Below are 27,625 nucleotides of genomic sequence, written 5' to 3' on the forward strand. Positions count from 1 at the left end.
ATGTGGGTGGGTGTGTGTGGGTGTGTATGTGTGTGTGTCAGTTGGCGGAAATAGCCCCTGTTGTGTCTGACTGGAGCAGGTGTCATAACAAACAGGGGGTAAAGGGGGTGGGGGGAGCACACACACACATTATACACTCATTACTGACCCTTCGCACACACACAGGAACACACACCTCATTACTGACCCTTCGCACACACATCCTCTCTCTTATGGCCTTTTGTCAGCAGAGTTTGTGTCTGTTTACTAAATCCCTCCATAATCTGACCCCTTATTCCGGCCCGCTATTTGTTTTAGAGTTAGAGCTACTGAGGACACCTATTCCTCCTAGGTAGACCTTCCCTACTGACAGGGCTGTCACCACTGAACACAGAGTTTGAATATCCGCTTTGCACAGAGTGGTGAGTCGTTTTTCAACTGCAAATTTGACCTTGACTGTGTTGCTTCCATATTGTTCACTCGGTGTGCTGTACTGCTTGTGTGTGTGTATGTGAGTGTCTCTGTACTGATTGAGTGTGTGTTCCAATCCATCCTCTTTCCTTCTCAAGTATCAGTCGGTCCAGGTTGATCTCAGTCTGTCCCTTTGCCCTTCCTCTGTGTGTAATGCTGCCCACAGGCCCACCCTGGAACAGCCTGATGTCAGGCTCCTCATCCTCCCCTTCCTTCCTCCCTCTCGTCTCCACTCTCTGTCCAGCGGTCCAGCTGTGTTGGCTGCTCAGTTAGCAGGTGGCCCTCTGTACTGTACTTTAGTTGTGAGGAGGTGGGGAGGGCTAGCTCATCAATAAGCCAGTAGCTCCATTAGCTGCTCCATTAGGACAGACAGGACCCCCGGACTCCTGTCATCGGCTCTGCTCCCTGACGGCTCTCTGTCTCCACACAGCCCAGCCCAGCACAGGACCACACTTCAGACCACAGCCCACTGCATGGTTCAGTATAGCAGCAAACCCACTTCCTGTGTATGTGTGTCTGTGTATGTGTAGAGTCCAAAGTTCAGATTATTCAGCAGTGTTCTGAGGTCTGACTAGGAGAGTTGAGGTGGGGTGAGCCACTCATGTTCACCACCACAATGTCTTGCACTGAAACGCCAGCACAGCATACACTATGTATGTGTGTGTGTGTGTGTGTGTGTGTGTGTGTGTGTGTGTGTGTGGAGAGAGTGTGCCCAAGGCTAGCATTGGTTACACATGGGTGAGCAAGCCAGCTTCATTTACCATGATGGGATAATATTAAGAGGGCCACTGAGTGGAAAAATTACCACGTTCCTTGTAAACCCCAAATCTTTCATCTCACGCAATATTATATAACAATGTTTCAAAAGGAGATGAATTACACGTTTGGTGTTCTGTTAGGGAGAAAAGCAGGAATGTAGACAATGACGAGAGAGAGGGTGAGTGAGTAGTTTGATAAAGCTGCAGGAAGCTACAGAATGTGAGAGCACAGGAAGGTAGAGCCTGGGCCTCATTAGCTGGAAAGGTTCAGGAAGCTGGAGTTTAATGAACCACCTCTGTGTTGGCCCTAACTGACACTACCCAACTATCTCTCCTTCCTTGGATGTTCTCTCCTTTCTCTTTCTCTCTCCCTCTATCTGTCTCTCTCGCTCTCTCTTTCTGGGTTCCTGGGGTGTAGGGCTGGCCCCTGTCCCAGGGCCACACATGTCCCCAAGTCGGAACATTTAATAGAATATTAGCCCACTATGGTAGCTCCCTCACCCTGCGTCGCTCCCTCGTTCTGTCCATCGCTCTGCTATGCCAGGGCCATCTGTTTCCCAGTGCAAGGCACGTTTAGTTCACCCAGGTGCCAATATGTCCCCCTGACTCCTTGATAGACAGGAAGGGAGAGAGAGAGGAGGGATAGAGAGGGAGGGAGAGGGAGAGGGAGGGAGGGGGCGAGAGAGAGAGAGCGAGAGAGAGAGGGAGCGAGAGAGAGAGAGAGAGAGAGAGAGAGAGAGAGAGAGAGAGAGAGAGAGAGGGAGGGAGGGAGGGAGGGAGGGAGGGAGGGAGGGAGGGAGAGAGAGAGAGAGAGAGAGAGAGAGAGAGAGAGAGGGAGGGAGGGAGGGAGGGAGAGAGAGAGAGAGAGAGAGAGAGAGAGAGAGAGAGAGAGAGAGAGAGAGAGAGAGAGACAGGGAGGGGGGAGGGGGAGGGAGAGAGGAAGAGAGAGGAAGGGAAAGGAGAGCAGGTCAGGAAATACCTGGATCTCAGTGAGCAGAGCTGCTTCTTTTTGTCGATTGATAGTTTGAATATCTGAGTGTGTCTCTCTGTGTGTGTGCCTGTGTGTGTGTGGTTGAGTGAGTGTACATGTGTGTGTGTTAGCACCCTCTCTCGTTCCGTTATCGGTAGCACCTTATCAGCCATCCAAATGAGATCTGTCACTTCGCAGGCTCTGTAAGAGGTGGCCTCTATCTCCTTGATCGTCTAAAGCAGCGTTGCATCCTTCACAAGACATCATTAGGTATTCTAGATTAAGATGCAACCTCCAGAGATCAGCCCAGGGGTGTGTGTCCTCTGCTAACATGTCATCCCTGTCCACCAGGCCCATCCATCTCCCCCTGCAGGGCCAGAGTCTGAGGCTGATGGATCAGCCCGACTGGACTCTTATGAGACTTGGGTAATGCTGAGTCAGTGTGTGTGTGTGCTCCATCAATTTAACTACTCTCATATATTATATACCAATTCCAACGGGCAGTTTTGGTCTCGTACAGCCGCATGCATTAGTACAACCACACACATAAAGTAGAGTAGACTGCACACATATCCTCCCATGTTCGCACACACATGCTGCACACTCACATGCTTACCTGTTCAAGAGAGTCAAGAGTTCAGAAGTTAACAGGTAAGGCTTCGTTCTAACTGCTTACAGTAACAGACACAGGGCTCAGTACAGATACACATGCACAGCTAGAGACAGACATAGAACTAGAGGCCGATGCAGAGCTAGAGGCAGATACAGAGCTAGAGGCAGATACAGAACTAGAGGCAGTTACAGAGCTAGAGACAGACATAGAACTAGAGGCAGAGACAGAGCTATAGGCAGAGACAGAGCCAGGGGGAAAGACAGAGCTAGAGGCAGAGACAGAGCTAGAGGCAGAGACAGAGCTAGAGGCAGAGACAGAGCTAGAGGCAGAGACAGAGACAGAGCTAGAGGCAGAGCTTGAGGCAGAGACAGGGCTAGAGGCAGAGACAGAGACAGAGCTAGAGGCAGAGCTTGAGGCAGAGACAGGGCTCCTTCACTGATGAGGTGAGACAGGTACAGTGATAACACAGCTGATCTGGTCTGTAGCTGACGTAGATCTCCCCTCTGCTGTCCCGCCATGGGGGTAATGAATGTGCTCCCTGCCTGTGTGTGTGACCAGCCCCGTCTCCACTCGGCTCCCTGCCTCCACCCACCAGGTATCATAGAGGATCTGCAGGAAGGAGAGGGGCTGTCAGCACCAGGCAGGCTCCAGTGCAGGGAGGAGAGGGGCTGTCAGCACCAGGCAGGCTCCAGTGCAGGGAGGAGAGGGGCTGTCAGCACCAGGCAGGCTCCAGTGCAGGGAGGAGAGGGGCTGTCAGCACCAGGCAGGCTCCAGTGCAGGGAGGAGAGGGGCTGTCAGCACCAGGCAGGCTCCAGTGCAGGGAGGAGAGGGGCTGTCAGCACCAGGCAGGCTCCAGTGCAGGGAGGAGAGGGGCTGTCAGCACCAGGCAGGCTCCAGTGCAGGGAGGAGAGGGGCTGTCAGCACCAGGCAGGCTCCAGTGCAGGGAGGAGAGGGGCTGTCAGCACCAGGCAGGCTCCAGTGCAGGGAGGAGAGGGGCTGTCAGCACCAGGCAGGCTCCAGTGCAGGGAGGAGAGGGGCTGTCAGCACCAGGCAGGCTCCAGTGCAGGGAGGACTGGAACACACGCAGGTCTAGCCAGCAGTCTGGTTGTGCAAGACTCCGGTTTGATCACTTTGCAAGGCTGTATCCTCACACACGAGCATGCACAGTCCGTCTCACTGCCTGTCTGTCCAACACACACGCAGGCATGTGTGTTTGGAACCTCTTTAAGTGTGAGCAGCGTGGACAGCCTCCCAGTGTCACTGTTGTGAAAGTGACAAGCTGCATTTCATGGACCAGATGTTGAAGTTCTTCAAATCCAGTTATGGGTTCTACCCAGGACTTAGCCCTGCTGCTGCCTAGGACCTTGAACTGAGAGAGAGAGAGAGAGAGAGAGAGAGAGAGAGAGAGAGAGAGAGAGAGACACAGAGAGTCACCGCACCAAAATCCTGTACATAGTGTAAAAGAGAATATTGAAAGCAATAAAATTCCTCACTGCTGTACTTTGCCTCTGCAGAAGGTCTGTAGAATATGACCTTGCTTGACTTGAAGACAGAGCTAGAGCAAGCAGCTGATCCAGGAAGAACATGGATTGTGTCAAATCAGACAGTTAACTGAGAGGATGAACGTCCTGTGGAAACCTTTTTTTTAGACACAGTGCTCTCTTTACTGCTCCTTCACTTCCCCTCCCTCCCTCCCTCCCGCTCTCTCTCTTTATTATTACTGTCTCCCTCCCTCCTCGATTCTCTCACCATCTCTCTTTGCTCTCCATGGATGTGAATGTCTTCCAGTCATGCTAGAGGAGCGAGCCACATCATGCTTCATCATCAGCATCCTCATTGTCATCATCATCAGCATCATCATCATCATCAGAACGGTCACAGATAGAGAGACCTTCCATCAGAAACATACACTGAAATGAGACTAGTACTTCTTACCACAAGTGAGTGGGAGAGCCCTGTGGCTGGTCTGTGTGTGTGTGCATTTGTGAGATGTCTAGAAGGATGTCGTAGTGTGGAGGGTCAGGCCTCGAGGGGTTGGCATGACGGGGGGGTTGAGTTTGGTGGCATGCTACTGCCCTCAAACACACACTCACAGACATGCAAGCATAGTTCTCCCTCCCTCCCTCTCCCACCCTCCCAGGGGGCAGTGTGAGGAGTGAGAGATGTTCTGTTACTCAGGCCTATGGTCAGGAATAGTGCAAGGGTCAAGACTGGGCCTAGGATAAGGGCCAGCACTCAGGCTAGGGTCAAGACTGAGTTGTGAGTTATGGTCAGGACTAGAGCTAGGATCAGGACAGGGGCTATGGTTAGGGTCAGCATTAGGGCTAGGGTGAGGTCTGGGGCTAGGGTCAGGACAGGGTTAGAGATAGATGGAGCATGACTGAAATCTAGAAGGTTTCTATCCTGCTTTACCTCAAATAAGCCCTTTTTCCTGCTCTTCCTTTTTCCCCACCTCTCATCATTCTTTATTTTCTTGCCCTCCTTTTTTTTTGTGTCTTTCTCTCTCACACTTGCTCCCTCAGTCTCTCAGTCGCTTTATCTTCTACTCTTTTATCAGCAGGAAGGACTTAGTATGTGTGCTGAGAGGTCTATTAGGGAGCGCAGCTATGTCAGATAATGTCCCATCATGCTCTACCTCTCCACCTCAATCCTGCTCCCTTATCTCCACGTACATGCTGCTCTACCTCCCTCTCAACCTCCTCCGATCTTCTCTTCTACCTACCCCTCTACCTCCTACCCACTCTCCTACCTCCTATCTACTCCCCTGCCTCCTACACTCCTACCCTGCTTTCTACCTGCTGTATGGAGATCTAAAGCTATCACATATGTATTATTTACCCGTATCAGATTAAGAATGTGATGCATTCGTTGTCATAGACAGTGTTCATAGACACAGTGAGGAGGAGTTGAGGCAGATCCATGTCTAATGTTTGCATGCTTACACGTGTGTGTGTGTTTGGATTTGTGTTGTGATAGAAGTCATTAAATGGCAGGAGGATCGGTAAGCCCAGCACTTCACGCTTAAGGTCATTAGTGTGTGTGTGTGTGTGTATCTGTGTGTGTGGGTGTGTGTACTCATGTGTGCATTACACCACCTTTAATAGTGCTGAGGGGGCGTTTGCTTCTTGAGTGCGTTTGAAAGTCTACGTTGTACATTTAATTATAATTCTAATAGGCAGGGGCACTTTAAAACCTTATATGCCTCTCCGACTATCAACCTAGGCACACACTCATTCTGTCATGTACATACCCAAACACACTTGTTCGCAGTAACAATCTCTCTCTCTCTCTCTCTCTCTCTCTCTCTATCTATCTCTATCTCTCTCTCTCTCTCTCTCTGACACACACACACTCTTACATATCATCTTTGTCATATCCAGATAAGTACAGCCTTTCTCTCTGATGAAGGTCAGTAAGCAGGGGAAGCCACATTACAATAATGGGCTTCGTGATGTGCCTTGCCCCAGAAAGGAATCATTAACACTATGCTGCTTCCCCCTCCAACCCCCTTCTCCTTTCAACCCGCTGTCTCTTTACAAGCACACACATGCCCACACACACTCACACACACACACACACACACCCTGCCCTGGTTAAGCTTACAGGGTTCCAAATCACAAGAGCAAGAGTTGTTTTCTTCCGGAGATAACTGAGTGTGTGCCCCCTGGTAGCTTGTGTGTGTTTGTGTTTCTGTGTGTTTGTTGTATGTTTGTGTGTGTGTGTGTGTGTGTGTTGGGGGTGAGTCTTTCACTGCTCAACTGGTGAGCCGGAGACATGACTAACACATTAATAACATGCGAAAGAGAGAGAGAGAGAGAGAGAGAGAGAGAGAGAGAGACGGGGAGGGAAGCAAACAGGCAAAGGTTTGAGAGAAAGAGATGGACCAAAGGGATCTGCGTGTGTGCCTGTGTGTGTTTGTGTGCAGGATCACTACATATAGTCGAGTTATGTAAAGGTCATCTGAAGCCCTATAGCCTAAATGAGACTGCTCCATCTCTCCTGTCCTCCGCCACCATCCTCCCACTTCCACTTCCTTTCACCCTTTCTTTCTCTTCTTCCTCTGGCTCTCCAATTTCAGTCACATCCTCTCCTTCCCTCCCCCCTCTCTCCCTCTCTCTCCCTCTCCTCTCTCCCCTCCCCCCTCTTCCCTCTCTCTCCCTCTCCTCTCTCCCTCCCCCCTCCTCCCTCTCTTTCCCTCTCCTCTCTCCCTCTCCCTCCCTCTCCTCTCTCCCCTCCCCCCTCCTCCCTCCCTCTCCTTCTCCCTCTCTTTCTCTGTGCTGTATGGTGTTAGGAGGAGACAGAGCAGGAAGGCTGTGGCCATTTTGTACTCTGCTCTGCTTCTCTCCTCTAGTTGCCATCTTGCATGAGGAGAGTGGGGGGGGAGGGGGGTTAAGGGGGTTAGGGGGGGTGATGGCCCCCTCGGGGGCCGGCACACTCGTGAATACACACACATACACACACACACACTGTACTTTAATTGGTCCAGATTGGCTCCAGTCTGTGTGTCAGGGCACCGGCGTTCAGTGTAGCATGTGACAGATACACACACATTGTGTTGGATCAAAGGATCCTTCTGTTATGGCATCTCTCTATAAGCCACGCCCCATAGCCTCTCCTCTGTATCCCTCCATCCTCTCCTCCTCCAGCCCCTCCTCCTCTCCTCTGTATCCCTCCATCCTCTCCTCCTCCAGCCCCTCCTCCTCTCCTCTGTATCCCTCCATCCTCTCCTCCTCCAGCCCCTCCTCCTCTCCTCTGTATCCCTCCATCCTCTCCTCTTCCAGCCTCTCCTCTCCTCTGTATCCCTCCATCCTCTCCTCTTCCAGCCTCTCCTCTGTATCCCTCCATCCTCTCCTCTTCCAGCCTCTCCTCTCCTCTGTATCCCTCCATCCTCTCCTCCTCTAGCCTCTCCTCCTCTCCTCTGCATCCCTCCATCCTCTCCTCCTCCAGCCCCTCCTCCTCTCCTCTGTATCCCTCCATCCTCTCCTCTTCCAGCCTCTCCTCTCCTCTGTATCCCTCCATCCTCTCCTCCTCTAGCCCCTCCTCCTCCTCTCTTTAAAAATAGATGAGTGTCTGCTCCTGTAACACCAAACTGTTTCCATGGTTGCCACATTAATAAGAGTCCCTGCTTTAACAGCTTAACACGTCTGAGGAAGCGAGAGATGGAGAGAGAGAGAGAGAGAGAGAGATAGAGAGAGATGGAGATGGAGAGAGGGACGGACAGAGAGAGACGGAGAGAGAGAGAAATGGAGAGATAGAACGAGAGAGAGAGATAAATAGTGTGATGGAGAGAGATGGGAAAGTATAGCAGTGAAACCAATTTTAATTAAAAATTCCGACATAGATGGAGTTTATTAAGTGTCCATATTTACAGCAAATGCCCACGCTCTCTCTCATGTCCTATGGATGAGCTGGAGGAGGAGTGTGTGTTTGTGTGTCTGTATGCGAGCCTCTGAAGGTGTCTGTGTGGGTCTGTTTGAGCATGTGTGTGTTTGTGCATGCATGTGTGATGCCTGTGTGTGTGTGTGTGTGTGTGTGTGTTTCAGCAAGCAAGGTTGATCATGACACCCATTCCATCATACTCATCCATGTCAAGTTATTTTTACCCCGGTCATTTTGATCATAGAAAATCATTTCTGCTTTCCCGACATTCTGCTTTCACACACACTCTGTTCCTCCTGTTCCTCCCTGTGGGAATACACACATCCCGTTGGCTCCTGGTTAGCGCTGACCCAGCAGAATGCATGTCCGTCCCATCAGTGTTCCCCCTGACCCGAAGGGCAATGGTCCAATAGTTCCTGTCCTCCCAGCCTCTATACCTGGCCTCCACATGTACCTCCAAATAGCTCTCTGCCCTGCCCTTTTTGTGCATGCATGTGTGTGCATATATATGTGCGTGTGTGTGTGTTTGTGTATGTGTGTGTGTGTGTGTGCAGACTCAGGGTTTTCTTCTCACTACCTTGCTCACCTCTACAGCCCTTTGAATCCAGTCTCCATGGAAACGGGGGGAGGGGGAGGGTATAATGTTGACTTCCTGACACCTTCTGTCCTCTGAGACACCAGTCGTCAGCAACTCTGTGTGTATGTGTGTTTGTCTTTGTGTATATGTGTGTGTATATGTGTGTGTGCACTGAAAGAAAGGGAATTGGCGGTCTGTTCAAACTATACATATTAATTTAATATATACTACATGATTTGTTAAAGTTTCTCTTCCAAACATGTTTAAATCTAGTAGTATTACTATAATCTCGGAACTTGTGTAATCTGTATATCTATATCATGTTGAGAGAACTTAATTTAGTTAGGTTTGGGTAGTGTCTGTCCCTCCCCCACTCACGTCAGGTACGTGCCTGCGCATGCGCTTAGAAACGCGCCAATTCTCTGAAGATTTTCAGTTGGAATTTCATTTTCATGCTGTGTCACTGAAGAGAAGATCGGATTTCATAGAAACAGAAAAAAAATTCAAAGATACATCTCTGCGGTAAGTGAGAACGTTTTTAATGTGAAACATTGTCTTACTGATAGCTGGGCTGTCCCCGCATTGAAATCGCCAGTTAGTACTAACCTAGCTAACACACAAATATACGAGGACCGCTTTTTACACGCTGTCAGCTTGTTAACGTTCGCTAGCTGGTCAGTTTTATACATGTGGACTGAAGCGTTTGTATAGTGAGTGCTAGCTACACGAGGGGCTAGCTGCAAATATTGCATAGCTAGCTAGCTAGCAATAATGTCCTTGGCTAGGCTTCATGGGGTAATTAGCCCACGTGTGGTGCATTCTTTTTCGACTAGCGTTAGTACAATATTTCGCCTGTGCTTATCTTTTTTCATGGGCAGTTAAAAAAACCTGTTGTAATTTTGTTATAATATTATTATTTGGTATTTTTTGTATATATTACTGTTAATATATAACCTCAGAGAGTTAAATGTTTGCAGGCGGGGAAGTAACCGTGTAGATTCCCAATATGTGGTCAGTTTATCGCAATGAACTTAGCTTCCAATTATGCTAAGACGAATTCGGACTCCTAGACGTGTATTTAATGTAGCCTAATATTTTCACAGATCCTAATTTGTTACTGTGTCCGTTTGAGGGTCTGGCAAAGGCTCTATAGTAGTGGTGAGTACAAGACTTTTCTATTTTATGTAGTGTAAATATTCAATGTATAGGTTTAACACTTTCTCTTGCGCGCCAATTCTCTGAAGCTTTTCAGTTGCAATTGCATGTAGTGTCACTGAAGAGGTCATACTGACAGCTGGGCTGTCCAAGCATTCAAATCGCCAGTAAGTACTATCTAAAGCAATCATTCAAGCACCTTATTGTACACGCTGTCAGCTTGTTAACATTCGCTAACTGGTCATGTGCTTACATATGGACTAAGGGTGTAACAATATATCGTGGAACAATATATCCCAATACAAAAATGGTACAATATGTATCATAGAGTTATGGCAATATTTTTACAATATGACGTCCGTTTGATCCTATTGGTTGAGATACCAGCACGCGACCTACTCTGCGTCATGCGTGCATTCACAGAAATCGCTTGAACTGAGTTAACTAAATTGTATGTACAACAAAGAAAGTTATTGAAAATGTTAAATGTTTTGGAAATAAATAATTTAATTTTAAACAAAAATCAAAATATCGTGATACGTATTGTATTGTACACCCAGTATCGTCATACATATTGTATCGTGAGCTGAGTGTATCGTTACACCCCTAATATATACTGAAGTGTTTGTAGAGTGAGTGCTAGCTACACATGGGGCTAGATGCAAATATTGCATAGCTAGCTAGCAATAATCTCCTTGGCTTAGCTTCATGGGGTAATTAGCCCACGGGTGGTGCATTCCTTTTCCACTAGTACAATATTTCGGTAATAATATTGGTTATAATATTATTTGGTATTTTTTGTGAATATTATTGGTAATATTTTACTTTTTAAAGTAAAATGTTTCCAGGCGAGGAAGTAACCGTGTAGATTCCCAATATGTGGTCAGTTTATCGCAATAAGTTTCGTTTCTAATCATTGTACGACGAATTCAGACTCCTAGAAGTGTATTTAATGTAGCCTAATATTTTCACAGATCCTAATTTGTTACTGTTTCCGTTTGTGGTTTGAGGGTCTGCCAAAGGCTTTATAGTAGTGGTGAGTAGGCTATTCTTCACAAGACTATTTTCTATTTTATGTAGTGTAAATATTCAATTCAAATTCCATTTTTTTTTTTATCTCTCTCTTTGTGCAGTGAATGTGGAAGTGTAAGGCGTGTTCAACTTCTGTTTCAAGTAGGTCTGAACTTCTGAATCATTATAAACTAAAACATGTTCATTTTGGACGCACCTCTCGCTATCCCTGTACATATTTGACCTGCCCATGCTCATTTAAAACATGGAATGCTTTAATTGTTCACCATAATAGAGTGCATTCCACACAAGTTTCTCAGAAACCAACAGCGCTTTCTGTATTTTGTTGTCACTTATGTGCATGTAAGGATTTAGCAACAGAAAGAGACTACTTTAGTCATATTACCACACATCTTAAGAGGAATGAGAGTGTTTCCTGCATGTTTTTAGGTTGCGATTTTAAAACCAATATTTATGGCACTTTTAAAAGTCATAGAAGTCGTCACCATACACCACATACACTAACTGACTTCAAACCAAGTATAGTGAGAACCACTAGACTAGCACCTCCAACAGATGCACCATTGTCTGACAGAGAGGAAGATGATAGTGATGAGGTTTCATGCGTATGCTCGGATGTTAATGCACAGCCCAGGGAACTCGCTGGTTTAATTGAGCAACAACTTGCAGCTGCTTTATTAAAACTAGAATATTTGGTCCATGTACCAGGAACAGCCATTGATGAGTTTTTACAAGAGCTCCACCACTTGATTAGCTCTCCTACTATCCCTTTGTCTAGTAGTATTGTTAGTGACATATTTCAAAGCAACAACATCCAAATAGACCAATCGCTTATAACAGAAATTGCCACGGCAGTTTGCTCAGCTACCCCAGTGCATAAAGCTTTACAAAAGGGTGGCCCATTGAGTAATTCGTATCAACGCAGACAATATTATAAGAAAATATTTAGAGTTGTGGAACCAGCTACGTATGTCTTGGACGCAAAAGAGAATCACACATTTCAGTATGTACCAATATTGAAGTCTCTGCAGCAAATTCTAAGTCAGCAACATATACTTGATAAGGTCTTGCAAAATCATAGGGGACAGCAGCAGATTCAACATGATCAGTTTTATGAATATAAGGCCCCCCAAGATGGTTCCCATTTTCAAGAGAACAGTTTCTTAAACAACGACGAGTTAAGAATATCACTAGGCCTTTATGTGGACGATTTTGAGACATGTAACCCTCTAGGCACGTCTAGAAAGAAACACAAGCTTTGTGCAGTTTATTGGATACTTGGTAACCTCCCACCTGGTTCCCACTCATCTTTGTCATCGATTTACTTGGCGTTGCTAGCAAAAAGTGATCATGTAAAAAAGTATGGTTATACAAAAGTATTACAGCCTCTTTTACAAGACATTAAAACTCTAGAGGATGGTGTATATATCCCACTATTAGGCAAATCTCTTAAAGGTACAGTGCAGACTGTGGCTGCAGACAACCTGGGAGCTCACAGCATGGCTGGATTTGTTGAAAGCTTTTCCGGAGACTACTATTGCCGGTATTGCACAGGAAAGAGTTGTGATGTCCAATCCCATTGTGTTGCATCTGGTGTTTTCAACCCAAGAACTAAACAGCTTCATGAATGCCATGTAAAGTCATCACAGGAGACTAACAAAAATTGCTTTGGGGTTAAACGAGAGTGTGTTTTAACTGAACATCTCCTTTACTTTAATGTTGTCAGCGGCTATCCCCCTGATCTTGCTCATGATCTTTTTGAAGGAATCGTGCCAACCGAGCTTTCTCACTGCCTTGCATTACTTATTTCAAAGGGTTTTTTCAAATTAGATGACCTTAACAAGATCATATTGTCTTTTCCCTATAAATGGACAGATAAGACTAACAAACCACATGTAGTACCAATAAGTTTTGTAAGTCGTAAAACCATAGGCGGCAATGCTCATGAGAACTGGACCTTATTGAGGTTGCTTTCATTTTTGATAGGACCACTTATACCAGAAAATGAGCCAGCATGGCTTGTGCTCATGGATTTGAAAGAGATTGTTGAACTTGTTGTTGCGCCAGTACATACTGATGAATCCATTTCCTACCTTGAAAGTAAGATTATTGAACATAGGCAAAGGTATCAAGAGCAGTTTCCTGATATCAGACTTCTACCAAAGCACCACTATTTAGAGCACTACCCTCTCATGATCCGTGCTTTTGGTCCTCTTGTCGTACATTGGACAATGCGCTTTGAGGCCAAGCACAGTTTTTTCAAGCAGATTGTTAAACATACCAGCTGTTTCAGGAACATACCTTTGACCTTGGCTTCAAAACATCAGCTGATGATTGCTTTCCATCTAAACTCTCCGTCGTATGGTAAATCTGACCTAGAGGTTTCTAATGTATCCACAGTCCCAATAGATGTGGTGAAAGATGAAATGGCTCAGGCTATTAGGCAGAAGTACCCTGACACATTTGAAGTGCATCTTGCCAAGAAGGCATCATGTTTTGGAATACAGTACTGTAAGGGTATGGTTGTTGCTCATGGGTCAGCATATGGATTACCGGAGTTTGCAGAAATCTTTCAAATGTGTGTCATCAATGACAAGTTGTTCCTTTTTGTGAATGTGCTGTGTGGGTGGTACAGTGACCACTATAGAGCCTTTGCACTAAACCCGTCACCCACAAAAGAACTTAAACTTCTGGCACTTGATGAACTGACGGATGGTTATCCATTGAGTGATTACCGAGTTGGAACAAGCCGCATGGTAACCTTAAAAAGACATATCCTCATAAAAGGTTGGTTGATGACATAAAATGAAATAAAAGGTGGCGACCATGTAGAGACAGAAATGACATGCCTTCGTGTAAATAAGATAAATAACATAAGGCCATTTAGTTTGTTTAATAAAAGAGCAAGCTATACACCTGTTTTATAGGAAAGGTAACCTGAAATTACTTATTTTGTGATCGGGTGCTATATATAAAATATTAATATTTATTTTTTACTTGATCTTCCAGGGGGGGCAGGGCGCCCCCCTAATATAATGGTAGGGGAAACACTGATTGTGTTGGGTATCACATTTAAACAGCTTGTCCATTGTTTAGGGCTGTCAATCTTTCTCTATAATCCCATTCGAATTTGTATGCCTTTATTATTTGAGATTATTAAACGAGAATGTGTGTTTGCCAACACACACACATTCTCGTTTCTCGTATATATATATATACACACATTCAACTGGCAATTTCAACATTAATATTCAAATTACATTATAATCCCTAAATTTATTCTTACAGCCCTACAATTGGTATATTTTTCCCCTCTGTTTATAATTTACACTGCACAATTGCCTGTCTCACTCTGTTACATTATAATTTGCACACTGAGTAATCATTAAATCTGGCATTTTTGTTTCACAGATTAAGAATTTGCAAAATGTCTGCCTCCACAGTGATGAGGGTTATTTTAGAAGACAATGACTGCCGAAGACTGAAGTTTCAAGATGGCTTCCCTGGATCTGTTCAGGAAATGGTTGAGGAAGTAAAGAGACAGTGTGAGCTTAATTGTGCCTTCAGACTTCAATTCATGGATTCACTATTCGGCAATGAGTTCATGAACCTCACATCGATAGATGAACTCCAGGATAGAGGGACAATTAAAGTAATCCGGATTGAGAGTTCATCTTCAGATTCCCAATGTGCTGCTGCAACCCCCTTCAGTTCTCCTTCAGTTCTGCCTCCAGCTTCACCTGCCAGTGAATCATCTTCATCTCATCGGTCTCTTGATACGGATATTCTGTCTTCCCCCGAGTCACTACACTTGACAAGATCAGCTTGGCCTGCCAGTTTCCATGTGCCACAGTTCTCATATGATTCCGAGTTCAAACTTGACAGGGGCAATACTGCTTACAAAGAGAACGGCAAACTTCTTATTCCAGATCCTAGACTAAAGTCCAACATTCTAGAAGCCTTGGTGCAAGAAATTGTAAAGTCCAAACTTTATTGCTCTGGCCACGAGTTGAACATGGTTGCGAAGGCCCTTGTATCAAAGCATCCTTGCTTGACTGAAAAAGGTTCTGTAACAGGTTGTGCCGGATGGAAGGCTAGTTTGGGGAATAAACTTGCCATATACCGCACTCAGTTGAGAAAACTAGGTTGCACTGAAGTGATGATAAATTCCCTGAAGCACAAGCCAGAAGGAAAGTTAAGTCCTGCTGCTGCCATAAAGAAACCTCGGCGGTCTGAAGTAAACTACTGCCCCCCCTTTCCAGTTGGGGAATCTGAGACGAGCTTGGAAAAGCTCAGAGAAGAACTTCTCTCTGATGTTAAGAGAAGGAACAACAGGGAGCTAGTAAAGGTGAAAATGGACAGAACATTTGCATATAGGAGACAAGAAGTGGTTTCAAATGAACCCATGGTAGAGACCATCAGGGCAAGATGGCCAGCGTTCTTCGACGTATGTGAGGTATGGGAGTTTTTTACATGGCATGTTCAGCAGGTGTATTGCTCAGGAACTGCTAGCCTGGAAGCCAGTCTACACTCAAACACACACGCACGTCATGTATTGTAGCTGTTGAATATAGGTTATTATAAATCTTTGACTGTGTGCTTTCAGATAAATGCAGAGTTTAAGCGTATTACAACAATGCCTCTCCAATCAAGATTCCTGTCTCAGCTTGACATACACACCTTTGGGCTTTTGAAGCTGTTTGGAAAAAGAGGAGGAATGATAGGCAATAGACTGAAGACCATCCGGGAAGCCATTGATCAAGCAAGTACATTTATTCCAGAAAAAAAACATACGTATTGCAACACGATGCTGATTTAAAAAGTGTAATGTGATATTTTGCTTGCAAATGATGTAGAGTGTTTGTACTACAGTGGTGTTGGTGTGTAAAATTATATCTTTTTGAGATGTGGAGGGGGGGAAAGACCAATGAAAAGACTCTCTTTCCAGAACAATGACATTGAGTTTGCAAGGGAGTGCATCATCAAGGGACTCTGCATCTACCTCCATGAGGACCCAGCGCACCTAATGAGGGAGTATGTGGTAAGTCAAACTGATGTATTGTTGAGAGCAGAAATGGGATGCATTCAGTTTACCGTGAGAAGTTTATTATAATATTTTTTATTATAACCATCTTGTGTGAATATTAGAACTGAAACCAAAAATGTGACACCATTTCAGACCAATGTGCATATTCCAAATAAAACAAAGACTATTGTTTCCTCTCCAGACTGCAGACAGATCTGCCATCCAGGAGGGCATTGAGGAAACCACAGTGGGAATCTTTACCATCAGTGACTCGGGTGAAGTGGCAGACGTCGGGATTGTCCTTGAAAGTCAAGCAGTGTTGCAGGAGCTACCAAGTGTGGCATGTGCAACTGCCATGCTGTTTGGTCTTATGTACAACTTGAATCTGGACTACCCTGCTCAACTGAGGTACACCTTTGAGGTGATACAAAAAGTTATCATGGAGTTGGAAGGAAGCACGCTTTCCAAGAGGGCACAAGCTCTAAAAATCAAACTCTTTGAGACCGACGTTTGAATTCCTTTTTCTTCCGTTTTGTATGCTCTGTACATCACACTTTTTTTTCATTATTCAAGTTTTGTTTTGTTTGAGCTACCTGAAGTGGCACATTTAAAACCAACAAGTCCATATTATTACTCAAGACAGTGACAACAACAAATTGATTAGCACTCACACGCGCACTCATAAACACAGACATAGTGCAGAGACATTATAACTACTGTACAAAGCATAAAAGACGTACCTGTTTCACATTAGAATTTCATAAAACTCCTCTTGCAGTCCAACACCTTTACTCTCTAACATCTAACATCCTAACAGCTCTACTGCTCTTTAATACTCCGAGATGACCTCTTTATCCTGCTGTGGTACCCCTCTGTGTTTGTTTATGGTTTCCTTATGTCACGGTGTGTTCATATTAAATAAGCCTTAAAATTGTACTTTGAAGTCTGGGTTTACTCACATGATGCAGCATTTAAATGTTCTATATAGTGCATTGAAAAAAACATTTATTTTGCGATTCCCCAAAGTTCAAAGGCACTGAACATCTCTTCAGTGTGTCCTGCTTATTTTGTAAACATTTAAGGAATTTTGTGTATTGTTTAACTGATATAATAGTGATGTTCATACCATACCAATAAATCCATCTGAAATGTGTAGGGATGTAGAACGACCTTGTTTGATTTTTTTTGTTGAGCTACCTGCAGTGGCACATTTAAAAATTCTATAGTGCATTGAAGAACCCATTTATTTTGCAGTTTGCAGTTCCGCAAAATAAAAAGTGCAAAGACACTTAAAATCTGTTCAGTGTGTCCTGGTGCTTATTTTGTAGACATTTAAGGAATATTGTGTTAATTGTTGAACTGATATGATATTGATGTTCATACCATACCACTAAATTCATACTTCAAGTAGAGATGTCAATTTAACAAATTCTGAATAAATATAGTACATTAAACATGAAAAATACATTGATTATGGCCCTAGCATAAAAAATACATAACCAGCTTAAATTTGTTGAACATGAAAACTTTGGGTTTAAATTGCGTAATACAATCGTTTTACCAATATATAATTAATAAGTATGGAATAAGTATATTCCAATGAAAGATTCATGTTGGCAAAACATGATTTTATTGTTAATTGAACATGAAATCTTTGGGTTTAAATTGTGTAATTAAACCATGTGTGTCTGATGTAAAATTGTTCAGTATATTCCAATGAAAGATTCATGTTGGCTAAACATGATTTTATTGCGTGCAACCAATGTACATACTTCATTTATGTAAATTCAACAGACTTTTTCTTTCAGTGTGTGTTGTAGTGGTTGGGGTGTTAGTTTGCACTGTGTTAGTACTGTATGTCCATCTGTGTCCATGTGGCGATGCTGTGTTCAGTGTTCAGCTTGTGAACATGCTTAGTGTGCCTGTGTGTGCTGAGAGGGAGATGTGTTGATCTCCTTCTCTCCTAGTCAAGTGTGAGTGTTCAGATCAGTGTGTGTTCAGATCAGTGTGTGTTCAGATCAGTGTGTGTTCAGATCAGTGAGTGTTCAGATCAGTGAGTGTTCAGATCAGTGAGTGTTCAGACCAGTGAGTGTTCAGACCAGTGAGTGTTCAGATCAGTGAATGTTTAGATCAGTGTGTGTTCAGATCAGTGAGTGTTCAGATCAGTGAGTGTTCAGATCAGTGAGTGTTCAGACCAGTGAGTGTTCAGACCAGTGAGTGTTCAGATCAGTGAATGTTTAGATCAGTGTGTGTTCAGATCAGTGTGTGTTCAGATCAGTGTGTGTTCAGATCAGTGTGTGTTCGGATCATTACTGACACCTCTGATGCCTCTGTATTGTTTTAACCTTGAAAGCAGCTTCTGATGTGCAGCCAAATCGGACAGGCTGTGTGTCTCTGTGTCTGGGGGAGATGGGGGAGATGTCCCTATAAATGACAACACATTTTTTGCATTTCTTTTACTGTATTTGTGCCTGGGATGAACTTAGTACATCCAGCCTGTGTGTCCACGGTAACCATGGCTGCTCTCATCACATCACTGCCTCAAGGGAGTGCTCCATCATGTTGCCTCCTGTCTCAGGAAGGATTTAGGGTGACTCCTAGAGGCCAGGGACAAGGCTGGGGGGGGGGGGGGTTGATTTAGGGATGCAGACCGGCCTCTTGTCCTTCATCTTTGAGGTAAGGGAGAGGAAACAGGGACAGGATTATTGAGACCCCACCCTACATTCAGTCAACAGCAGAGGATGCAAAGTCCCTCATGACACCTGACGGTTGCCATGGATATTTGGGATGATGAGGCGGAGGACAGGGGGGGCAGACAGGGAATGGGAGCGGTGTTGGAGGATGACATCATTCTGAAGCATGCTGGGAGGAAGGCTGCTGCAGGCACATGGCATCTACAATATTTATAGAGACTAGAACAGATGAGCTCACCCACTGTGCTTTGCTGGCCACACACACACTCACACATGCACATGCTCTCTCAACAAGGGCAGAGCGAGACTCAGATGCGAAGCTGAAACAGAGGTTCTAGACAGTTCTAGCTGGGGAGCTAGCATATCATCAGGACGCTGACATTCCCCTCCTGGAGAGTTGAAGGTCTCCTCTCTGACTCCACAGCCCAGACCGCCTGCTCTGCTCTGACTGCAGGGCCGCTGGAGGCAGTGTACTACTGATGGTAATCTAGGTCAAGATAGAGTGTGAGTTAATGAATTGTGAACAGGCCCAGGGAGAGCACAGCAGACAGTGACACAGGGTGTTCTGTTAGCAGGAAGGTGGAGAGGGTCTGTGTAACAGCGCTAAACCAGTCCTGGCACCATTCCTCTCTATCTATACTTAACCCCAAGCTAACATTAGCCCAGGGCTAGCATGCATTTGCACACATAAACACATGACCACACACATACAAGCATACACACACGCGCACATACACAAATACTTTGTATGTGTCCTGGGTCACCCATGAAGGGGTTTGCTCTAGCTTGGGGCCCCTTGTACCGCCTGGCCATTCCCACTGTGGACATTGTAAAGCTATGCTCTGCCGACAGCTAAGAAAGCCTGTCTCTGCCTTTGGGTGGAGCTGGAGACGTCAAATACACTCACTCACACACACACACACACACACACACACACACATAGACACGACTCCAACATTCTGTCCTTTAAATAATTTTCTGCTCTAATCTGGCCAGTGCTATGATGGCAGTGAAGTGTTTGTGTGTGTGTGTGTATGTGTGTGTGTGTATGTGTGTGTGTGCCCATCACTGGGCACTGCATGATTTATTTATGAAATGTGATTTTTCTTTTCCGGAGCTTTCCAGCCTTATAGCTCTAACTCACGCGCTCAAGTCCTCAAACATTTACACACACACACACACACACACACACACACACACAGTCTTTCTCTTATCCTGGAACTGCATTATTTAATCCTGTAGTGTGAGTTGTGCATTTACAGTATGTGTATATGTTTATGGTATGGGATTGTTTGATGGTGTGACAGTCATATTTATGTCTGAGGTTTATCGTTTTTATGATGATGGAATCCTAACCTCCCTGTGAAGTCTGTCCTAGAAGAGAGGAGGATAGGAGGGATGGAGAGGGACAGAGGACAAGCCGTAGAAAAGAGAGGAGGAGAAGGGTGAAGTCTTGAGAGAACAAGAAAGAGAAAGAATGGATGTGGTGAGCCAGGAGGAAGGATAGAATGAGAGAGGAAGGGGGAGGGGCTAGATGTCTGTCTGACGCCTCGCTTTCAGGCGCCATGAAAGGTTCCTGTCGTGCCTCTGTCACCGCGAACACACACACACACATACACACACACACACACACAAGGTGTAGGGTTTCACCCTGCTACTGCCATATTGCTCTGTGTGAAGGGCAAGAGCAGTGTCCTGACCTACACACACACGCTGAAGGACCAGAAGTCCAAATCTAAAGAGTGGCCTTCATTTGTTGTGCTATGCCTGTCCTGGTGGCACACCCTGTCACGGCAACACACCTTCATCTGAGTCTGAACAGCTGGAATCTGAGAGAGAGAGAGAGAGAGAGAGAGAGAGAGAGAGAGAGAGAGAGAGAGAGAGAGAGAGAGAGAGAGAGAGAGAGAGAGAGATGAAGAGGGATAGAAAGGGGGCGAAAGAGGTGAGGAGAGAAAGAAAAAGATACAGAGAGAAAGAAGATGGATTTTAATGACGTGAGCTGTGTGTTGGTAATGAGCATGCAGCAGTCCCTCTGGGCTGACCAGGAGGCTGTGGTTGACACCATGACTGCGAGAGACTGATATAGAACTAGAGAGAGAGAGAGAGAGGAGAGAGGGGGAGGGCAGGGGCAAACTGCTGTTCTCTGAGTTGCTGATGTGGGCAGTGTGAAGGAGACAGAGCTGACATGTATGTTTGCAAGATGTGGGAGGGAGGGAGGGAGGGAGGGAGGAGGGTGAGGAGATGGAAGAGGAGAGAGATAAGAGTTGCTTTGGTGATAACTGTCTTTGACACCTGGACAGCAGGAAGATAGAGGGGAGGAGAGGGCGTGTGTATATGTGCCTGTGTGTTTTGTGTGTAAGTGCACACGTGCTTGTTTATTTCAGCGTGTGTGTATGTGTATGTGTGTTCAACCTCTCCACGCTCTGTTACATTATAAAATGGCTTCTCTCAGAGGAGAGCAAGTTCATCTGAGATTAGCAACGCTTCAAGAAAAACAGCATATAGAGGGATGGGGTAGTGAGAGAGTGTGGATGAGAGAGAGAGAGAGAGAGAGAGAGAGAGAGAGAGAGAGAGAGAGAGAGAGAGAGAGAGAGCTAGAGGAAGGAAAGTAGACACAGGTTCTCGCTATAGGGTACATAGAAAAGAAAAGGAGAGAGGCTTTGAGAGGCAGAAGGATACAGAGGGAGAGAGCGTGTGACTTCTCCTGCATCTTCTTAGTTAGAACGTGTTACCTCGAGTGTGGCCGTTCTCACCCTGTTCCTGTAGCAGAGTTCTGGATATGTGTGGCTCCTCCTGTTCCTGTAGCAGAGTTCTGGATGTGTGTGGCTCCTCCTGTTCCTGTCGCAGAGTTCTGGATGTGCGTGGCTCCTCCTGTTCCTGTAGCAGAGTTCTGGATGTGTGTGGCACGACCCAAAACGGCACGGCCACACCTCCGTCAGCAAACTGACACAGCAAGAGCTTATTGCTCTACACAAGCCACTGAATATTTATCCTTAATATTTATCCTCATCATATTCATCATTAATATTGATCAGTAATCCCAAATATTCGTCTCTCTAGCATATTCTCTTTCCTTTCATTCACCCCCTATCTCCCTCCTCCATCCTGCTGTCTAGATCATGGGCCAGTCAAGTGAAGGAGGCTGGGGGAGTTTTGACTGTATTGGAACTAGTATATTTGTCTGTATTTTTTTGTCAATAAAGGGGATCAGTTCCAACACTGATGCAATGCTTCCTATTCTCCTGAGTACCTTTAGTTGGCACTAGGGGTCTCTGTCCCATTACTAATGGAGGGGGAAGGTAAGGTAGGTAGTGTAGGTTGTAGCAGTAGGTCTGGTCTGACCTGGACTATTCTGACTGTGGACTAGCTACGAGTACCACTGGAGATCTCTGGAGATGCCAGCCTGCAACACACACCTGCTAGTTTCCATGACAACCAGGTTAAAGCGAAAGGCATGCGGAAAGACGGACAGGATAAGAGACAGGCAGGCAGAGACAGAATGGAAAGAACACAGGCACCGAGGCAGAACGCTGATTTGACTGCAGCATACAGGAGCATTTAGGCTGTAGATGACTGATATTAAGACAGCTCCTTGGGTGTGAACCCTCCTCACGTCCACTCCACATCCTCCCTCTCTCCTTCTATATCTCTCTTTCCTACCCCCCCCCCCCCCCCCACCTCTCCTAATTGTAAAGCCAGAGGCTGTTATTTGGAGCCTGTATCAAGAGCTGTGTCAAGGCTGTCAGAGCATGTGTTAATGTGTGTGTAAACTCCCTCATACCCTCACACACGCACACACACATACAAAGATAAGGACACACTTAATCAGATTAGTACTAATGGGAGTGGCATAAGGTACATAAATTAACCAGTCCAATTTACTTTTACAGCAGTCACACGCACAGAGATGTGGTATTGTGTGTTTTTGATGACAGGTGTGCTGCTCAGAGATAAGCAGGGAGGTTGTCAGCATAGCTTCACCTCAGCTGTCCTATGTCCTTCGCTTCTCTCTCTAATGAGGTTAGCAGGTACCTGTACCTAGCATCCCTGACTAGCACCTGTACCTAGCATCCTGACTAGCACTTGTACCTAGCATCCATAACTAGCACCTGTACCTAGCATCCATGATTACAGGGTTGCCAACTTTTCCAAAAACCTTGGAGTGACATTTGGTATTTGGTGGGCCAACCACAATTTTCCTGCAAAGCACCTGCGTCTCATCCATTGCTGTTTACAACGTTAGCAGGACTACTTGTTTGGCGTTGCCTTTTCAGTGTGAGAAATACAAGTGTGTGAAATGGTTGAAATGCGTGTGTCTCACGGCCAATGCGTGAGAGTTGGCAGCCCTGTGATTAGCACCTGTACCTAGCATCCCTGACTAGCACCTGTACTAGCATCACTGACTAGCACCTGTACCTAGCATCACTGACTAGCACCTGTACCTAGCATCCATAACTAGCACCTGTACCTAGCATCCATCACCTTGCCACCACTGCTAGCATTTCCATTAATGTGGCTAATTAAATTGACTTCTCACATTAGCAGCATCTTCGCTGGACACAATTAACAGCTGCCATAGCTGATAGCTTAGGGGTTTGTGATGGTGACACGTCTCCCATGCTAACACCTGCTTAAACACACAAACACCTCTCTATTCAAGCTGCAGAAGATTTCTAAAGGGAGAGGTACTGTGAAAAGAGGGGGAAAGGAGGAGTCAGAGAAAGTAGATGTGGTGAAGAGCCGGCTGGAGCTGTTCACCAGGCGGCTGGAGCTGTTCACCAGCCTGTGCAAGGCACAACACACTGTCAACTTCAGCCTGGGCACACAGCTACAACACAGTAGAAGGTCTGGTGTGTGTGGGTGTGTGTGTGTGTGTGTGTGTGTGTGTGTGTGTGTGTGTGTGTGTGTGGTGTGTGTGTGTGTGTGTGTGTGTGTGTGTGTGTGTGCGTGTGTGTGTGTGTGTGTGAGTGAGAGAGACAGAGAGAACAGGTGGCAGAGCCCCCCAGCGATCCTATAAACCCTGCCTCTTCCTGTCTCAGTCAGCTGACAAAACACAACTCTGTCTCCTCCTCTCTCTTCAGCTCTCTCTTTTCTCTTTTCCTCACTTTCTCTTTCTCTCAAATCTATAAAAATATGTTTGTTGCAGTCCTGCCTCCCCCCTCGTTTCTTTCTTTCTCTCTTTCTCTCTTTTTCTCTTTTTTCTCTTTCTCTCTCTCTTTCTCTCTTTCTCTCTTTCTCTCTCTCTCTCTCTCTCTCTCTCTCTCTCTCTCTGTCTCTCTCTCTCTCCTCCGCTCCCCTCTCTGGTCCAGACACCCGACAGGACGCAGCAGTACTGAGCAGGCTGACTAGCAGGGCTGTCCACCATCCCAAAGGAGAGCACAGAGAAGAGAGAGATAGAGAGAGAGAGCAGCGGAGGACTCTCATCCTTTCCAACCAGACACACCCTCTACCAGGACTCAGCAGACGGCACAGACACTATCTCTGTCTCTTTTCTCTCTGTCTTTCTCTGCATCTCTGTGTCTCTGTGTCTTTTCTCTCTCTCTCTCTCTCTCTCCCCCCCCTTTCTTGCTCTCCCTCTCTCTCTCTCGCTCTCTCTCTCTCGCTCTCTCTCTCTCTCTCTCTCTCTCTCTCTCTCTCTCTCTCTCTCTCTCTCTCTCTCTCTCTCTCTCTCCCTCTCTCTCTCTCTCTCTCTCTCTCTCTCTCTCTCTCCCTCCCTCTCTCTCTCTCTCTCTCTCTCTCTCTCTCTCTCTCTCTCTCTCTCTCTTACTTCTTTCTACACCCCCCACCCTCCACCTCTTTTACTTTGGTCTATCTATCTATCAACCCATCCATCTATCTATTTATTCTTTATTCTCTATCTGGTGGTGGCTGGTCTGTTTTGGAATCTGATATGATATATCTTCGTCATGAACCCCACAGTGAAGATCCACCTACAGAATGGGATCCACTTTAACACCTACATGTACCAGGTAGGGATCCACTTTAACATCTACATGTACCAGGTAGGGATCCACTTTAACATCTACATGTACCAGGTAGGGATCCACTTTAACATCTACATGTACCAGGTAGGGATCCACTTTAACATCTACATGTACCAGGTAGGGATCCACTTTAACATCTACATGTACCAGGTAGGGATCCACTTTAACAGCTCCAAGCTCTTCTTATCTTCTTCCCCCACTGTCCTTTGAAGAGAAATGAACATATTTCTCATGTAGCTATTTGTCTGTCAGTAGCTCCCAAACTTACAACAACAAAAGCTTAGTCTGTTTGGTGGGAATTACTGTGACAAACTCTGTGTCTGTGTCTGTGTGCATGTGTTTGTGTGTGTGTGGGCATATGTGTGTGTGTGTGTGTGTGTTTGAGCTTGAGGCTTAATGCAGCAGAAAATATAAAGGCCCTTGCATGCTATACTGAAGAACACGATGTGTGTGTGTGTGTTTTAGACAGACTGGAGTGATACGCAACACAAATCCTTTATCCTTCTCCCTTCAACCCCCCCCCCCCCCCCCATAACCACACACACACAAATACATACACACACATTCTCTGTGGGAGGCAGTGCTGATGGAGAAGAGCAGATTTTGTTTTCCTTTTTATAGAGGACATGGTCACCTGCTGTTCTAGGCTCTGGCTCTGAGGGAAAAGGAGAGAGAGAAGTTTGGTCACTTCAGGGGATGTGACACCTCTCTGCTGGGAGAAAGAGAGGGATGCCCACGGAGAAGGAGAGAGAGTTCTGATCATGTCAGCTGTCCCTCTGGCACTCACACTCACACTCACACACGCACACACACACATACACATGCACAGTCATTTTTACACAGACTATTGGTGTATCCATCAAAATTAAACAGAACAAATAACCAGACCATGAAATTAGACTGAGGATGAAGCTTCTGATGCTACCAGTCTTACTACTGGACAGCACATCTCTCGAAACCACTGATGACTCTCCCCTTCCTCCTCTCCCAACACCCTCCGCTTCCAATCACCTCCTCACACCTCATCTCCCCTGCCCTGACCCACCCAAGGGGGACAGCTCCCTGGTGCACCAGACCTGGCTCTCTGCCTGGGGCTTTATCCTCACTGTGCTTTACTGAAATGGCTTTTAGTCTGATTTGAGAATGAGTCACAATGTTTATGCAGAATCATAACTTTACTGGGTCTGTCTGGATTGTAATTAAAATTATAATCAATTGTAGCGCTGTATGTGCCAAATGGATACAGGCCTGCACTTTCAGCCCAGGGTGTGTACTCTGAGTCGTCCTCTGGTGGTGTGTGTGTGTGTGGGTGTGTGTGTGTGTGTGTGTGTGTGTGTGTGTGTGTGTGTGTGTGTGTGTGTGTGTGTGTGTGTGTGTGTGTGTGTGTGTGACTGACATAGGAATGAGAGTGATGGGGTTCTCCTGCTACAGTCAGCTGGTTCTCTGTGAGATCTGTTGAGTCACAGTACAGGATACTGAGAAGTGTGTGTGGGTATAAGTATGTTTGACATGAAGACAGAAAGTTTTTATGCTGCTCGAACACCTCTACTCCTTAAATGTGTGTTGCCATGATGATGACAGATGTGGGCGGGCAGGCACCATGGTCAATCAAAGGCCAACACCAAGACAGGGTGTTGATTTTGAGCATGTCACAAATCCTGTGTGTGTTCGTGTGGGCTGTGACCTCTCAGGATGACAGATACCATTAAAGATCACAAACATCATCACAACTACACCTCCAACTCTCTCTCTCTTTAGCTCTCCCTCTCTCGCGCTTTCTCCTACTCTCTGCTATAGTTAGAGTTACATTGCTCAGAGACGTGACTCTCCCTCAAGACATAGCCAGCCTCGCCCGCCCATCCTTCTCTTCTTCCTCTCATCCACTCTCCCTCCTTCTTTCATCCCTGAGGTGTTAGAGAGGCCATCTGACCACTGCAGTTATAATACGCAGTTGTGTGACTGCAGATTTTCCAGGACTGACTTCAACTTAAGAAGTGTGTATGTGTGTGTGCGTGCATGTGTGTATGTGTGGTCTTGTTTAACTACCCTTGTCTTAACCAAATGTCCTCACAAGTATAGTGTCCTCACAAGTATAGTGAAACTGACCTTGTGGGGCCTTTTAGAGTAGGTTAGGGTTAGGGTTAGGGGTTAGAGATAAGAGAATTTTGAATGGAAGTAAATGGTCGGACCACACTAGGATTGAAAAACCAACATTTTCCCTAACCCCTAATGTAAAGTCTTACCCTAACTTTACCCTAAAACCTGACCTGAACCCTAAACCTCACACTAGCTTCTAGAGCTATCCCTAACTCCTAACCCCAATCCTTGATGTCATTCAAGCACAAAACCGTAACCCCCCCTAGAAAAAGCACTGGAGTTTGGAAATATTTGAAAATGCCAAATAAAAGTTCAATTTTTTCTTGATTTACTATTCTTGAGGGATTTCTGGTGTCCAGAAGAAGAGCTAAATAAATACACACACACACACACTTTTTACTGCAGTACTAGTTTCTTTCTGAGAAGCTGGGCTAAGAAGCCAGGGACTTTGACAGACATGTTTTTACAGATCTCTCTGGATGCGAGACAGTTTCTAGTTTGTGTTTGGAAAAAGATAATTAGTTTGTGTTGGTTTGTGTGGTGCATGGGTGTGAATGCGAGTGTGTACCCAATATCCGTCTCATTGTGTTTCTTTCACTTTTTGATCAGACCATTCATTCTCTGCCCCCACCAAACCTCTCTCTCTCTCTCTCTCTCTCACACACACACACACACACACACACACACACACACACACACACACACGTCCAGCATATTGCTTTCATCCCTTAATCCCAAACTGCTTAAGGAAGCCGGGGAGAGAAATCCCTTTACAATGTCTGAGCTCAGCACTGCTTGGCAGCACTCCCAGTCTTCTGTTGAAGTTTGAGGCCGGAAGACTGCCTTCTCCACACAGCCACTGTGCTCTCCTGCTCTCTAGGAAATGGTCAC

The 27,625-nt window shown here is 45.8% G+C and overlaps 1 protein-coding gene across 6 annotated transcripts in view; it reads left to right on the forward strand.

The window, feature by feature from the left end:
- The window catches only part of ppfia4 (PTPRF interacting protein alpha 4), a 46,757-nt gene that overhangs the window by 3,561 nt on the left and 15,571 nt on the right, over positions 1–27,625 (forward strand). The window contains exon 1 of one of the 6 annotated variants that reach the window (XM_062468476.1): positions 24,417–24,622. The exons of the other annotated variants lie outside the window; for them this stretch is intronic. Within the exon in view, the coding sequence (XP_062324460.1) occupies positions 24,560–24,622 (63 nt within the window). The 5' untranslated portion in view covers positions 24,417–24,559. Of the gene's footprint in view, positions 1–24,416; positions 24,623–27,625 lie in introns of those variants that run through there. 6 annotated transcript variants of the gene reach the window in all.

This window comes from Osmerus eperlanus, chromosome 1 (assembly GCF_963692335.1).
Source record: "Osmerus eperlanus chromosome 1, fOsmEpe2.1, whole genome shotgun sequence".
Classification (NCBI taxonomy): Eukaryota; Metazoa; Chordata; class Actinopteri; order Osmeriformes; family Osmeridae; genus Osmerus; species Osmerus eperlanus.